The 14,948-nt window shown below is 48.5% G+C and overlaps 1 protein-coding gene across 8 annotated transcripts in view; it reads left to right on the top strand.

Annotated features, from left to right (window-relative positions):
• numb (NUMB endocytic adaptor protein) overlaps positions 1-14,948 on the top strand; it is a 60,915-nt gene that overhangs the window by 43,718 nt on the left and 2,249 nt on the right. The window contains exons 2-11 of one of the 8 annotated variants that reach the window (XM_035532527.1): positions 309-378; positions 2,795-2,934; positions 7,105-7,179; positions 10,807-10,845; positions 11,467-11,541; positions 13,108-13,248; positions 13,474-13,678; positions 13,893-14,174; positions 14,390-14,533; positions 14,672-14,815. In XM_035532527.1, the coding sequence (XP_035388420.1) occupies positions 2,809-2,934; positions 7,105-7,179; positions 10,807-10,845; positions 11,467-11,541; positions 13,108-13,248; positions 13,474-13,678; positions 13,893-14,174; positions 14,390-14,533; positions 14,672-14,815 (1,231 nt within the window). In that variant the 5' untranslated portion in view covers positions 309-378; positions 2,795-2,808. Of the gene's footprint in view, positions 1-308; positions 379-1,048; positions 1,315-1,353; positions 2,243-2,794; positions 2,935-3,723; positions 3,918-7,104; positions 7,180-10,806; positions 10,846-11,466; positions 11,542-13,107; positions 13,249-13,473; positions 13,679-13,892; positions 14,175-14,389; positions 14,534-14,671; positions 14,816-14,948 lie in introns of those variants that run through there. The other 7 variants (XM_035532528.1, XM_035532529.1, XM_035532532.1 and 4 more) reach the window with 7 other exon arrangements.

Genomic DNA, 14,948 nt, shown 5'->3' with positions numbered 1-14,948 from the left:
AGAGAGACAGACAGACATTGGCCTGTATTCCTGGGTTTTCAGGAGGGATAAATGGACCTGTAGCTTTTCTCCCTTTTTTTCCCCTCAAAGGCTTTTTGTGCTCTTCCCCAGGGTCCTTCTGTAGGGATTAATAAGTTTTTCAGCCTTGGAGAGATGCTGTCTCTCATATCTATACACACACACCCCTCCCGTCTCCTCTGCCCTTGTTTACTCGCTCTGCTTTTCAAGCCGGTGCGTTTCTACATTGTCTGTTTTTTTTTTTTCCATTCTGCTCTTTCACCATCACTCTGCTCTTTCTTTTGAGTAAGTCTTCATGAGTTGCTGGTGGGTTGATGGATGGGCAGCTGGACAGAGAAGTAGATGAGTTTCAGGGAGGAGGTGAGTCCTGCGTGACCCTAACCCAAATACTCCTGGAGCCAGAATTCCCCCCCCCCCCCCACACACACACACAGAGCAAAGCCCCCTCACATGACTTGGCTTACCTCCTCTGTCTCATATCCCAGCACCTCTCCTTCTCGTTCTTGCTCGCTGTTGCGCTCTCACGTTTTTTTTCCTTCTATTTTCCTTCCTACCGGTTGTGCTGGCTGCCCCCACTCAAGGTTGTAACTCACACACACACTCACTCACTCACTCACTCACACTCTCTCTCTCTCTCACACACACACACACACACACACACACACACACACACACACACGGAGAGGGCTCCACTGCACAGGACACACAAATGGGGGGATGGGGGGTTGATGCACCCAGCGTGTAAAGCACAAGAAAGAGGCTTTTAAAACCTCAAAGGTCTAAAACGCTCTTAAGGGGCACCGTTGAAGGAGACTGAGAGAGATGGGTGAGAAGGAGAAACTCTGAAGCAAGGAAGGAGGGAAAGAGGTTCCATCTTCTTTTCTTCCTCCTCGTCTCAGCAATGGCACGAAAGCCCTGTGAGGGGTGCTGGCCTGGAGCCTGCACTAAGCACAGATATAATGTGACCTGGAGGGGGAGGGGAGGTTACGTGGCTCCACTTCACTAGCTGTTTGCATGTCATGGATGAGCGCACGGAGCTGTGTGGATGAGATCCTGAGCTGATAACTCCATCCCGTTTCCGCGGTTGCCTTTCCGACACTAGCTTAGCATGGCAGATCTGATCTGGTTCACACATCCTGTTGCAAGCATGCGTGAAGCTCTGTTCAGTTATCACTGCCCTGGTAGGAAGTGAGGTCACTGCTTTATTGGTGTGTGTGCACCTCGACGTTAACGCGCAGATGGGAACTGAGCACAAAGGCGATATTTTATTGAACGAGTTTCTTGTTGAAATACAAGGTATGTGTATTATAGGGGGGTGTGTGTGTGTGTGTGTGAGAGAGACTTTCAGAGGTATTCCACTAGAGATAGTGGCAGCCAAGTGCCTGGAACCGTGAGGGTGATAAGCAGCAAGGCCTTTTACGAGTGTCGTCTCCTGTGTCTGTCTGTGTTGCCACCCTGCTACACATCAGGTGGCTTGTTTTAAAGCAAGATACGGTGCCCCTTTAGCCAGATGACAGCTCTCAGAGGACTCAACATGCCTTTTTCCCGAGCAGCGCAGCGGGGTTCTAGGGTGAAGAAACCCCATTAACACGGATCTCTGACATTATTACAGTAGCAGCAGGGTTGTAACTGGGTTTGTTTTGTTTGTAGGTTTTTTCATCTCTGTGGTGGTCATTGTTTCATTAAAAATTAAATCTCATTTTTATTGTCAATTTAACAAAGTAAAAAAAGTGCCTTAAGGAGCAGGTTGTATCTAAGAACTGCTAAAGTCTCATTAAGGGAACTTCTTAAGCCTAATTTAAATGAAGTAATAACCACAAAATAAACACAATTTTCAGGTGTTTTTCTAATATTGTTTTAATGTGCACCAAGATCCCCAGTGTTAAAGAATTTATTATTTAATTAGCTGTTTTCTCTCTCTCGCCTTCCCTCCACTGTTATATGCACCGATGGAGTTTGATCGTAGTAGCTGACTATCATGGTGTCTTCACTCAGCTTATCTCAGCGGGGGGTCGCCGTGCACATCACTAACACTAACACACATGCCTTTCACTTTGTGTGTGAGTGAGACTTCCTGCTTGTGGCTAGCCCTTGTGTGGGCATGTGTCTATAAACGTGAGGCGTTCGTTAAGTACGCGCACTTCCTGATGGAGTCATGTAGAGTCCAGCTTGAATTACTCCAGCGACAGAGACATCCAGGTTCTCCCAGCAGCACTCGCCACAGGTGCGACTAGGTGGACATGTATAGCCCTCACTCCCTTCAGCTTCTCCTTCACTCTCACTCTCTCTCTCACACACACACACACACACACACACACACACACTCACTCTCCCCCTCACTCCCTTCAGCTTCTCCTTCACTCTCACTCTCTCTCTCACACACACACACACACACACACTCACTCTCCCCCTCACTCCCTTCAGCTTCTCCTTCACACTCACTCTCTCTCACACTCTCTCTCTCACACACACACACACACACACACACACACACACACACACACTCACTCTCCCCCTCACTCCCTTCCAGCTTCTCATTCATGCCCTCACTCACTCACTCACTCACTCTCACTCCCCTCCAGCTTCTCCTTCACTCCCTTCTTAGCTCACAACCTCCCTCCCTCCTTCCTTCTCTCTCTCACTCCCTTCCATCTTCTCCTTCTGTCCCTCACCCCATCCCTCACTCCATCCAGAGTCCCACCACACAACTTCCCGAAGGTCTTTCAGTCAGAAGTTGGTTCTGAGTTGCCTTTCTCTTCTATGGATTCCTCTACAGGAGGAGGTTGAGTCATGAATAAACTACGACAGAGCTTCCGCCGTAAGAAAGACGTGTACGTGCCTGAGTCAAGCCGCCCGCACCAGTGGCAGACGGATGAGGAGGCTGTGCGCAGCGGCAAATGCAGCTTCGCTGTCAAGGTGATGTCTCACTCTCTCACACTCACTTTCTCTAGCTGTGTGTGTGTCCATTGTAAACACATCATGAAGCTGAGGTCACTAATGTGCATGATGACGTCACACATTAGTGCTGCAGTTGGCATGTAAAACTTTGACTACCCCTGCTTAAAATTTTAGTTCCTAAAAAGTGGGAAAAACCTGATTTCCAAAATATCACAGCTTGTTATGGTATTTTGAAGCCAGCTAAGAGTCTCTGTTCTTGTTTGGAGGTTCTCTCCAATTCTTCCTTGTAAAAAGCATCTAGTTTTGTAATCTTACAAACACTGCTCTTCTGAGCTCTAGCCACAGGTTTTTGACGGTTCTTGGGTCCGGAGACTAACGTAGCCTACAGGTTGCACCTCTTGAGGTAGTTCAGAGTGGATTTTGAGTCGTGTTTTAGGTTCATTAACCTGTTGTACAAGCCGTCCTCTTTTCAGTCACGTTTATTTTTTAACTGATGATTTGTTTCCACAAATTTGCTGGTGTTTAACGGAGTCTGTTCTTCCCTCTAACACTGAAATGCTGCCCATGCAACACAAGCCCACAGTGCGGTCGATTCACCTCTGCGCTTAACCGCTGGCGTTCTCAAATGTTGCTCTCTCCTGAACCGTTCATTCACTGCAGCCAGAAAGTTCTCTTTTAACATCACCAGCCCACAGGACTTGTTTCCAAAACACATCAGGCTTGTTTAGATGTTCCATTGGATTTTGGCGAGGATGCAGAAAAATGATTCTATTGATGATGCTTCCTTCAAAGTCATGTTTTTTGCAGGTGTTTTCTGTGCAGTAGAACTGGGCACCACCACTCCAGAGTCCCACCACACCACTTCCCGAAGGTCTTTTTCAGTCAGACATAACAGGGTCGAAAACACAAAGTTCACCAGTGACCCCAACGGTGATCTAGACAGAGCAACATTCTGGGTTCGGGCAGCCCAGCTCAACATTTCTTCTACTGGGAACTTTTAAGTAAGCAAAAGATTAACTTTATGACTTTTGGAGCGCAAACATTAATTTTCAACATTTTAAGCAAGATTTTCTTCCCCTTGGCTTGAATTAGAAAATTTCTGCTACTGCACTGAAAAGGCTAACATTTTGCAACATAACTACCAGAGAAAGGAGGAGCTTAGATATTTGTAAAGATATCTGGCTTATAATATTATTGAAAAAGCAACAATATCATATAAAAAGTAGCCATGAGACTATAATTATTTGTACAAATGCGCTTTTAGATCCCACTGATATAATTTCAGATATTGCTTTGGCTACTCGTGGTGAAACCAGCCGGCCTCACAGACATACAGCGCATCTAAACAGGCGTCCCACACCCTGGCCTCGTTGCAGACACACAGCTCATCCCTCGCCCCTGCATTCTTGCGAGTTTGCTCATCACGTCCATTCTTTGCGTTCTTGGCATTGAGAAATGGCCTTGGACTCCTTGAACCTCGTGCCAACATGTAGCAGCCCTGGGCTGCCACCCAGCGCTCCGAAAATGGGTAATACCCCGCTAAGAGAAGGTGGCGATAAGACAGACAGTATTCAGGTGGCCATGTCTTCAGTTTGTTATGTAATTCATACACAGCAGTAGGTAGGAATGGTTGAGCTGAAGTTCAGGTCTGGAAGACAGAGTCAGCTGCTCGTATGATTACTAGAAAGGCAACTCAGAACCAACGTCACATCTGTCGGACTCTGCCCCGGTTGTCCTGCCGTCACCTGGACAAGCTGTAACTGTCACTTATGTACCTGTGTGACGCTCTGGTTTATTGATGAGAGACTCAGGTGACCAGTTCCGTACCCTCCAACCAGCCTGTTCGGTGCTCGAGTTTGCCCAAGTTAACTTCAATCTTCAAGATTCCAATAAGAAGCCTGTTGAAGTTCTGATCCAAATATGATCCATCTACTCCAACAGCCTCTAGACAAGTTTGTGGAGAGTCTTGTATCCAGTTTCTTGGTTCCTTCTTTCTTTTTACTATTTGCCAAGAAAGTGCCTCACATGAGATATGGTTAAGGCCATTTCACCACCACATTGTGTGCTGCCAAGTTGAAACTGTACTCTGATGTTGGACTGCTACCAGAGGCTCCCGCTCACAGCCACTCAGATTGGCCCCTGAGCCTGAGCCTGAGGCTGTGTGCGGGCCCGGACCAACTGCTGCCCTTCCCACACACAGCACAGCTCGGAGCCTGCCAGTCCAGCTTTTGGCATCATGCAACAGGTGTGTGTGTGTGTGTGTGTGTGTGTGTGTGTGTGTGTGTGTGAGATGGTTTGGAGTGGGCAGGATGGCGCCTAAGGTGACAGACTGGCTACTCTCCACTGCTCCTTATACCTTTACATCCTGTGATTAACTGGAAATGACTGAGACGAGGACGAACAAAAATTCTTTCTCCCCGTCATCAACCAAAGGAACGGACAGTCCCTTTATTTCTACAGTGTTCTGGTTCACTGGTATCTTGGACTCTAACCTACTGTACTGGCAAGGATGTATTCTATGAATACATAGAATTTGAATCAATTCTGAATAGATTAAATCAAATATGTACCAGTTTCTGGACCAAAACAAAAGCTAAGAATTTTACTTTTTTTGTGTATAAATTGTTGAAGCTCCAGATGAGTCCACTTTGAGCCTGTGTTTCTGTTGGCTGACGGGGCAGTGTGTCCCACTATGGAGAGATAATGATGCTTTGGTTAATTTTCTGGAGACACAAACAAATTGAGTTGAATTGAATCAGAAAGTCCAAGATTTTGCCCCCTTTTATAAAGGAGCGTCTGCATTGTTGAACTGTGTCCCGGCAGCACTGGTGGAAATTGACGTGTGTGAGTCGTGTGTGAGTCGTGTGTGCGTGCCCTTCGGCTCCCGAGTTGGTTCAGGTGTTCCTCGGTGCTCCTGACCTTGTCGAGTGGCTGTTTTGTGTACCAGAGGGTTTCTGTGGTTTTTTGATGTGGTCTGTGTGCATTAAATCAGCCTGCAGGCCTTTGTGTTCCAGAAACAGCACTCTACTCAAGACACAGAGTTCTCTCTCTCTCTCTCTCTCTTGCTCTTTCTCTCACCTGTGTGTTGAACTAGCTGCAGTAAGAGCAGTGCTTGTATGTCTCGTAAAGGAGGCACTGACCTGAGAGTGAGTGTGCAAAGGAGGTGGGGAAGACAGTGGGACTGCAGCCAGGCTGCGTGGGACGTCTCCGTGCTGACCGCTTACAGTGTGAGGTGTAGAAGCCCATGCTCCCTGTATCAGGACAGTGTTGTCTAGATCCACATTTATCCTGCCACGGGGGATTCGAGCTCTCTGTCTGTGTGTGTGTGTGTGTGTGTGTCTGTGTGTGAGAGACAGAGAAATGTTGATAGGCATCATGTTTTAACGTTATCATATTTGTGAGAACAGGCACTGAATGAAATGTTTGAAGTCTCGTGTGGTGCTTAAAATATTCCCGTCCTGCTGTAATTCCAAGACTGCGCTGGGCAGGATGTCCTTTTCTTTGAGCTGATGCTCAAAGGAAACTTAAGTAAGTGCGTGTGTGCTGATGTCTGCGTCATTCTCTGCGGCGACTCGTAGCTCTGCCTGGTTCACAGCGAGCGGTTCATGGCGGGTGTTCGCGTGGCTGTAGGCAGAAGGTATTCCTGCTTGTTCTCAGTAACTGGTTCAGCTCCAGGTATAAATAGCTGGCTCGGACAGGCTCCTCCTGTTTCAGAACAGCGCTCCACTCTGACCCGTTTTGCCGTTATTCCAAGCGAGGGCCCGACTGTGTGGTCTGTGTGGTTTTGGTACAGAAAAATTTAAACTGTTAATCAAAAAAAGCTCGTAATGTGTTTCGAAAGTCACCACAAGGTGGTATCAGAAAAGTGTGTGTCTGTGTGTTTAAGACCTATTTAGGTGTTCTGCTTCCTGTGTGCGTGTGCGTGTGAGATGTTCTGAGAATAGCTTTGAGAGGCCAGAGCTGGGTGGGAGTCTGGGGTGTGGATGGGGTTTTGTGCGTTTGAGGGAAGGGTTGGACTTCCTCTCGGCCTTTTGCACACAATGGCCGCATGCCTCGCTGCCTGATCCCCTCATGGCAGCCACACGGATCCGGCACTAGCGGCGTTTTTGTCACGATGTGGCCCACTGGCCTGTTGCTCACACTTGTGTATCTGTCTCTCATTTTGTTTGTCTGTCTGTCCCTCTGCAGTATCTGGGCCATGTGGAGGTGGAGGAGTCTCGGGGCATGCACATCTGTGAAGACGCTGTGAAGAGACTGAAGACGGTAGGTGCCTGTCTCGCGTCAATGGCCAGGACCCTCTACGCCACTCCACTCCTGAAGCCCCTCATGTTTCCTCAGTAGCCCCGCCCGTTTAGTGGGGGCAGGGGGAGCGTGGGACTGCGTTTCAGCCGGTTTAAGATCACTCAGAGCTGTCTCAAACATGCTCACACCTTGGCTGTTGTAGGCTTTGTCTTCGTTCTCCGCTGTCCTCCTCGTGTATCTCCGTCCCATCGTGGTGGTGTTCTGCCCGTCCCCGTGTACCACCCACATGTCTCAGCCCGGCTGAGCCCTGGGTGGGTGTGCTGGCCTGTCTCCGGCGCCGTCGAGTTGTGGCCTCTCGGGATTAAGGGCTGAGAGTTTCCTGTTTTGTCACGGCCCGCTGGGATTATGTAAAGACGTATCTTGGGGGGGGGGGGGGGGGGGACGACCCCACCGTGCTGTCCATCCCAGAATCCTCTGTCTCCACCCAGGTTAACAAGGCTGTGACATAGAACGGAAATGCTTACTGCTACCGCCTGCCAGCTTGGTAGCGCCTCAGCAGTCATATCTCTCTCTCTCTCCTTCTGTCCCATTCAAGCTTGCTCTCCCCCTCTGTTTCCCATTTGAACACTTTCTCGTTTTCTCACCCTCACGTCCCCTCACCCCACCCAGTCTCTCTCTCTCTCTCTCTCTCACTTGCGCGCTCTCTCTCTCTCTTTCTCTTTACCAATGTTGAACGAAGTCACAGTCTGTCTGCTCTTTGTCCCCTCCTCCTCTTTCTGGTGAACTCTGACTCTCCTGCTATCTCTCTGTCATGTTGTTTTTTTTTCTGGAGCCTTCCAGGAAGGCAGTGAACATCCTGTCAGCAGGGAGTCATTCTCAACAGTAGCACAGTCGCAGGACTCAGGCCATCATCACAATCTCCTCCACTGCTCTCTCTACCCCAGCTAAAGTCTGCTCTTGGCCATGTTGGGACATTTTCATCTGCCCTGTCCTCCTTTCTCTTGACACCCCCCCCCCCCCCCGTTTAGCTCTGTGTGGCGAGGGCCCTAAATGGGCGAGTGGAAGTGGGCAGAGTCTCCAGGCCTCCGCTGGGCCCTGCTGTCTTTACGTAAACTCATGTCCCACATATCTGGGAGTACTGGTGACGACCTTCGCACACTGCCTGTGTTTAGAAGGGTTTTGTGTGTGTATGTGTGTGTTTGTGGGCGGGGGGGGCTCCTCTTTAATAAAAAAGATACATTTTGTGATTTTAGGCTATTTTTACATGTGGTGTCTCTTTTTTTCACTTTTAGCTGGACGTAATGGTCCCTTAGCTGCACTGTGATCTTGGCCTGTAGGTGTTGTGTTGGAGGTGAAGGGTCTGGCTTTGAGTTGCTAGTTAACAAGATCGTGTTGGTGTTTTTCTTGGGCTTAACTCGCATAGCTAGACAACACGGGACAGCAGTATCTTCAAGAGGCACTAGGTCGGTCTCAAACACACACTCTAACTCTCTCTCTCTCTCTCTCTCGCACACACACACCTGTTACTATCACAAATTCACACATGTATACATCCAGACTTTTTGTCTCAGTCCTCTCACACACGTACTAATATCATTAGTACTTGTAAATGTGCTTTTTTTTTTTTGGCTAAGCATTCAGGCCCATGCATTCTGAACATGGCTCACATCAATAGATTATTAACTAATAACTAATGAAATTATCTGTCTGTAACACACAATACCCAATGACAGGGAGGTGTGTGTGTGTGTGTGTGTGTGTGTGTGTGTGTGTGTGTGTGTGTGTGTGTGTGTGTGTGTGTGTGTGTGTGTGTGTGTGTGTGTGTGTGTGTGTGTGTGTGTGTGTGTGTGTGTGTCTGGGACTCGTGTGAGTTGTAATGAGATTTTCTCTTGCTGGAGCTCAGCTGCTCGGTTCCCCAAACCACGTGCGTAGCTGCACACGCTGCGAAGTCATTACTGATGTCACTCTGCCAGTGTGTGTCGTGTGTTGACGTGCACGTCTGAACCTTGACCTGGAACAGGGGTCATGATGGCATCAGGCAAGTCTCAAACCTAGTAAAGGATTAACCTTTCACCCTGATATTCAAAGACAGCTATGTGCGTGTGTGTGTGTGTGTGTGTGTGTGTGTGTGCGTGTGTGTTCAGTTCCTCTCGCTCAGTATGTGGGAGTTAGGTTGAAACGGTTTCTGATTGGATAGTTCACATTACAGATCTGATTGGAAGAATGAAGGGATGACGTGGGAGCAGAGGTTTATTTCCCTGAGCGTGTGTGCACTAATGTTACCAGGGCAATGAAAACACAGCAGCGTGTTGATTGGTTGGAGAGAACCGCTACTACTTTGTCTGAGACGTGTCTTAGCTAGTACTCTTGTCGTGATCTATGCTCCTGTTTACACTCAGTGTCTCAGAGTTGTTGCGATTTCTTACCATGTTGCAAGTTGATGTAATTAACTTTAAAACTAATTTGTATAATCTTTCTGTTCAATCTCTATGGTGCCAGGCATGAGGCGTGGCATGAGGTGAGGTGGTACCACGCCCTGGACAAGCGACTTGAGACTCACTGCCTCCGTTTATTGTCTTTGCCTTTAATTAGTTTCTTTAGTGTCCCTGTACATCTCTCAGCATCTGTTCGGTTCTGTCTGGGACAAGCGTCTGTCTACGATACTCCACCCTCCTCCGCTAGCTTCTCACAGGCCTTTACATGGCAGTTATAAGCATTCATATCTTTCGCTTACATATGTGTTGTGTGTTATAAATGTTTTGTTTGTTTTGTTTTGTTTTTTAGCAGGTTGTCCTCAGTGACCCACAAGTGCTACTTTTATGCCCTGTCAGTCCCTAACGCCCCTCAGTGTCTTTAACCCAATGATTAGAGCCGTCATTGTGTATCTGTGTGTCACGCTGACTCTCTGCATGACTCATATACACCGACACACTGGCTGTAATGGTGTCCTAACCTAATCTTAATCCCTGTCTGTCTCTGTTAAACACACTGTGCCCTTAACCACTGGCCTGGTGTCAGTGCAACACCAGGTTGGGACATTCAGGTTGATTCTGTGGCCTGACCCTGGTTCGCTGGACCTAGTCCGTGGGTTAAGGGTGTGTGAGCTTTCCACAGAGAGCTGCAGTAACAGAACGCCACCCAGCAGAGCAGAGAGGTGTGTGTGTCTGTGTGTGTGAGTGAGTGAGCTAACAGCAATCATCCTGCACTTTTGTCTAGTTATGCACTCTACTCCTGAGTTTGTCACAGTATCAGAGTGTGCGGTGATCCCACAGGCAGCATTGAATGAATGGACCTTGGGTCACTTGGTGAAGGTTCTCGGTGTTGCCAGCAGACACCTTACTAACTTAATGACGACCGTGATCTTAACACTCGTATAACAACACGGATGACCAGCACGCCTGATGATGCAATACCATGCCACAAAGCGAATGGTGTCGGTATCGGGCCTCTGACCTCATTCACGTAGAGAAGTGTGATCTTTTGCTTCTTCCAGCTTCTCTTAACCGTGCCTCTCCCCTGCCTGTCTAGCCCCTGAGCCCCATACACACACTCATGTTATGTGGACACACAGGCCTTGTAGCAGCGGTAACACTCTCCTGCCTTGTCCCCTTGTCCCCCTGTCCCAACCTCCCTTTACCAAATCTTCAGTTCCAGGACAGGAAATTCTTCAAGGGCTTCTTTACCAAAGTAAGTGCTGCCGTGTGTGCGTGTGGTGGGGGGGGGGATGCGTACGTGCACATGTGCATACATATGTGTGCATGCATGCACCCATGTTCTCATTTGTTCGTGTTTGTGTTTCTTTCTCTATTATAATTTTTCACGTTACGATCTGCTGAAACATCAGGGAAAATTGGACCTCATTCCATCTCGTGTCTGTGTGTGTTTGTGTGTGAGTCACCTTTCTCCTCTCACCATGAGGTGTGAACACCTGGGGCTGTTCAGATCAGAATGAGGCGCGTGTGTGTGTGTGCGTGCGCGCATGCGTGGCACTGTCATTTGCGGTGATGCCGTTTCTCTCTTTCTCTCTCTCATATGGGTTCCTTCACACTGACTCACTGGTTGTTCTTGTCTTCCTGAAAGCTCCTCAGTGTGTTTCTGAAGTTCCTTGTTTGCAGGGATTGTTTGAAGATGGAGGCGCGTCTGTTAAGGGACTGGAGCTTGAAAAGGCTCTCACTGGGGGGCATTTACAGGAAAAAAAAAAAAAAAACGCCTTGTTTCCTTGTGCATCACTCCGCCCACCTCATTTTGGTGTGTGTGTGTGTGTGTGTGTGTGTGTGTGTGTGTGTGTGTGTGTGTGTCCGTCCATAGGCAGGGAAAAAAGCTGTCAGAGCTGTATTGTGGGTATCTGCTGATGGCCTGAGGGTCGTAGATGACAAAACAAAGGTAATTAACCATCAAACATACATACAGCCATTACAGTTTGGCCACACACACCTGAACTTGCCTACCACAAACCACTGGGATTGTGTATTGCTGTACAGACATTTCCAGCCATTTTATTGCAAATATTATCCCTGTGACCGACCTACGTACCGTTACCATTAAGTTTTATGAGAATTTATCTTGGGTTGGTTTTTTGAAAGTGATGCATTGTGTGAGGGGCTGTGTCCTGACAACACACATGCATGATGTTGAGCAGTTACGTCATAGTTACATAGCTCTTGTTTTTGCTTGGCAACCGTTGATCAGCAAAATGACACAGGTGTGGTTAAAAATAATAATAATGATAAAAACATCTGGTTCAAAGCTTTTCTTCTGGTCAGAATGGTTGTAATGTGTAGTTGGAGCTATTGTGTAGTAGGATGGAGATATGCCCTGTCTCCTTCACCACTGGTCATTTTGAAATGAAACCACTACTGACCGGTTATTTTTGTAGGTAGGTATAGTTTCTCAGCACACACTCGGAACTCACGCGGTGGTTGTGGTTGGAGGTGTCGGGCTGCTACAAGCCCAGGAACCACAGGAGAGTTGCTGAGGTTTTCACATGCGTGACTGTTCGTGCTGGACCCTGCAGTCGACCACCCACAACATCCAGACTGCAGTCATGTGGTCAGACACTGAGCACTCGGGAACACTAGAGGATCAATGTTTACATTTACAGCATTTAGCAGATGCTCTTATCCAGAGCGACTTACAAAAATGCATTTTCATTTCCTCATAGAATACATCCTAGCCAGTACAGTAGGTTAGAGTCCAAGATACCAGTGAACAAGAATACTGTAGAATACAGGGATCACTGCTGATGACTAGAGGTGCAAAATACATAGTCTTAGGCAATGAAAAGTGTAATAAAAAATAAGTACTAGAGTTTGTCATCAGTGGAATAAACAATACCCTATAATAAGTACTAGAGTTTTAGATATCATCAGTGTATTAAACAATACCCTAAAATAAGTACTAAAGTTTCATTTAGTCAACATAAGTGCAGGATCAGTGGTCATTTAAATATCCCACAAACAGGCCCAGTTCACCTGCGAGGTTTCTACTGATGTTGCTGGTGAGCGTATATTTCAGAGCATATATATCTGGGACTGGTTTTTTTTGTTGTTGTTGTTGTTTTTTTGTAATGTCTGGTATTTTGAGGTTTTCAAGAATGTTTGTTTGTTTTATTTCTATTCATCTTAAGCGATGTGCTAATTGGTTAACTATGAAAACTGCACGTCTAGCGTGCCTGAAGTACATGATCCAAGCTGTTCTGGATCCAAGCTGACATTTATAAACTGTCCCTCCACATGTGGTCCATCAGCACTCAACCCAGAACCGTGTGATGTGGTTTGTCTTCTGCCACCTGGTGGCAGAAACCCGTTATTACCACAGAAATTTTCAATAGGGGAAGCTTTGACTGAGAACAGACTGCAGTATCTCTAGATAAAGGAAGTAGTTTTTTTTGTATTTTTTTTTACATTTTTTAATGCAGGCACAAATGGCACTTGACTGTTCTTTTCCCAGGATCTGATTCTGGACCAGACGATAGAGAAGGTGTCTTTCTGCGCTCCCGACCGCAACTTTGAGCGAGCGTTCTCCTACATCTGCAGGGATGGCACCACGCGTCGCTGGATTTGCCATTGCTTCATGGCCGTCAAAGACTCTGTGAGTGGTCGCGCCACGGAGCCGTGTGCAGTGCTAGAAAACGGCACTCCTGATGCTGACGTTTCTCTAAGCCTCAGTCAGGACTTAATGGAGTTAGTCTCTCTGTGCCTGAGCTCCCTGCGCTGTGCTGTAGTGTTGGTCTCTCTGCACTGTGCTGTAGTGGAACCAGGAAGTGTGTGTGTGTGTGTGTGTGTGTGTGTGTGTGTGTGTGTGTGTGTGTTCCAGGGTGAGCGTTTGAGTCACGCGGTGGGCTGTGCATTCGCTGCGTGCCTGGAGCGGAAACAGAAGAGGGAGAAGGAGTGTGGGGTCACGGCCACGTTCGATGCCAACCGCACCACGTTCACACGTGAAGGCTCCTTCCGCGTTACTACGGCAACGGAGCAGGCTGAGCGAGAGGAGGTCATGCGGCAGTTGCAGGATGCTAAGAGAGGTGGGATTTTTGGTACAACACTGATGGAGACTGAAATAGTCTTCTGTTTTTATATGGTGCTCGGTGCAGGGTCAGACGCGTAACCATGGGCACGGCCTTCGTTGGGCTTCACCCCACACCAGCCTGCTTACAGTTAACAAACTTAATGCCACCATTCGGCGTGTGTGTGTGTGTGTGTGTGTGTGTGTGTGTGTCTGTCTTTCTTTCTCTGCAGAGTCCGACTGTGCCCTGCCCGCCACAGGCGGCCCTGCAACCAACCCCATGATGGCCTCCTCCTCCCCCTCCTCGTCACCCCCGCTGCCCACCCACGATGCCAACCCCCATGCCATCCCGCGCCGCCATGCCACCGTGGAGGCGCTGGCGCGCCAGGGCTCCTTCCGCGGCTTCCCGGCCCTCAGCCAGAAGACGTCGCCCTTTAAGAGGCACATGTCCCTGCGCATGAATGAGCTGCCCTCCACCGTGCAGCGCAAGTCCGACTTCCCTGCCAGAATCGCAGGTGAGCGGGCACCGGGCATGGACCCACACACACACACACACACCATTACTGGGCACTCAACTATTACATCTGAGGATTACCAATGCCAACCAGCAGAAGTCATTTGACTGTCAATTAACTTGCACCATTTATTTGCAAATATGACTATCTGACTAAAAGGGTGTGGACCGCTCTTGCCCCCGTGCCCTTAGCCTGTGTCTGTCTCGTTCTGGCAGTACCAGAGACAGAAGGTGAAGGGGACAGCATCAGCTCCCTGTGCACCCAGATCACATCAGCCTTCAGCGGCCCACCAGAGGATCCGTTCTCCTCAGCACCCATGAGCAAACCCACCTCCTCACCCCAGTCTCCCACCGCCCCAGGTCAGACACGCACACACGCACGCACACACACACGCACACACACGCGCACACACACACACACACAAAGGTACATACATGTCATTACAGTGTTACCTGAGTCAGTAGCTGTTTCTGAGCTCACTGTAACGTCTGCTGTAGTGAACGGTTCAGCTCCTGCCTTCTCCGTCCCTGCTGTCCCTGTTGCTGTGAACGCCCTGCCCCCACCCCTACCCCCACCCCTGCCAGCCAGAGACACCAACCCCTGGGCCAAGCCCCCTGCTGGCCCTGCGCCAGCTCATCCAGGTAGGCGTGCACACCGCCCCACTCCCTGTGGGCAGAGCAGGGCAGTTTCACAGACCTGGGCAGAATTATTATTTTTTCTTTCTCCTTGTGATGTTTCCTACAGTGCGTAAATGCGATGCTTTTTTTTGTGTAT

The sequence above is a fragment of the Electrophorus electricus genome, chromosome 13 (genome assembly GCF_013358815.1).
Source record: "Electrophorus electricus isolate fEleEle1 chromosome 13, fEleEle1.pri, whole genome shotgun sequence".
Taxonomy (NCBI): Eukaryota; Metazoa; Chordata; class Actinopteri; order Gymnotiformes; family Gymnotidae; genus Electrophorus; species Electrophorus electricus.
The sequence above is the reverse complement of the archived record's forward strand: the minus strand, read 5'-3'. Positions and strand labels throughout refer to the sequence as shown.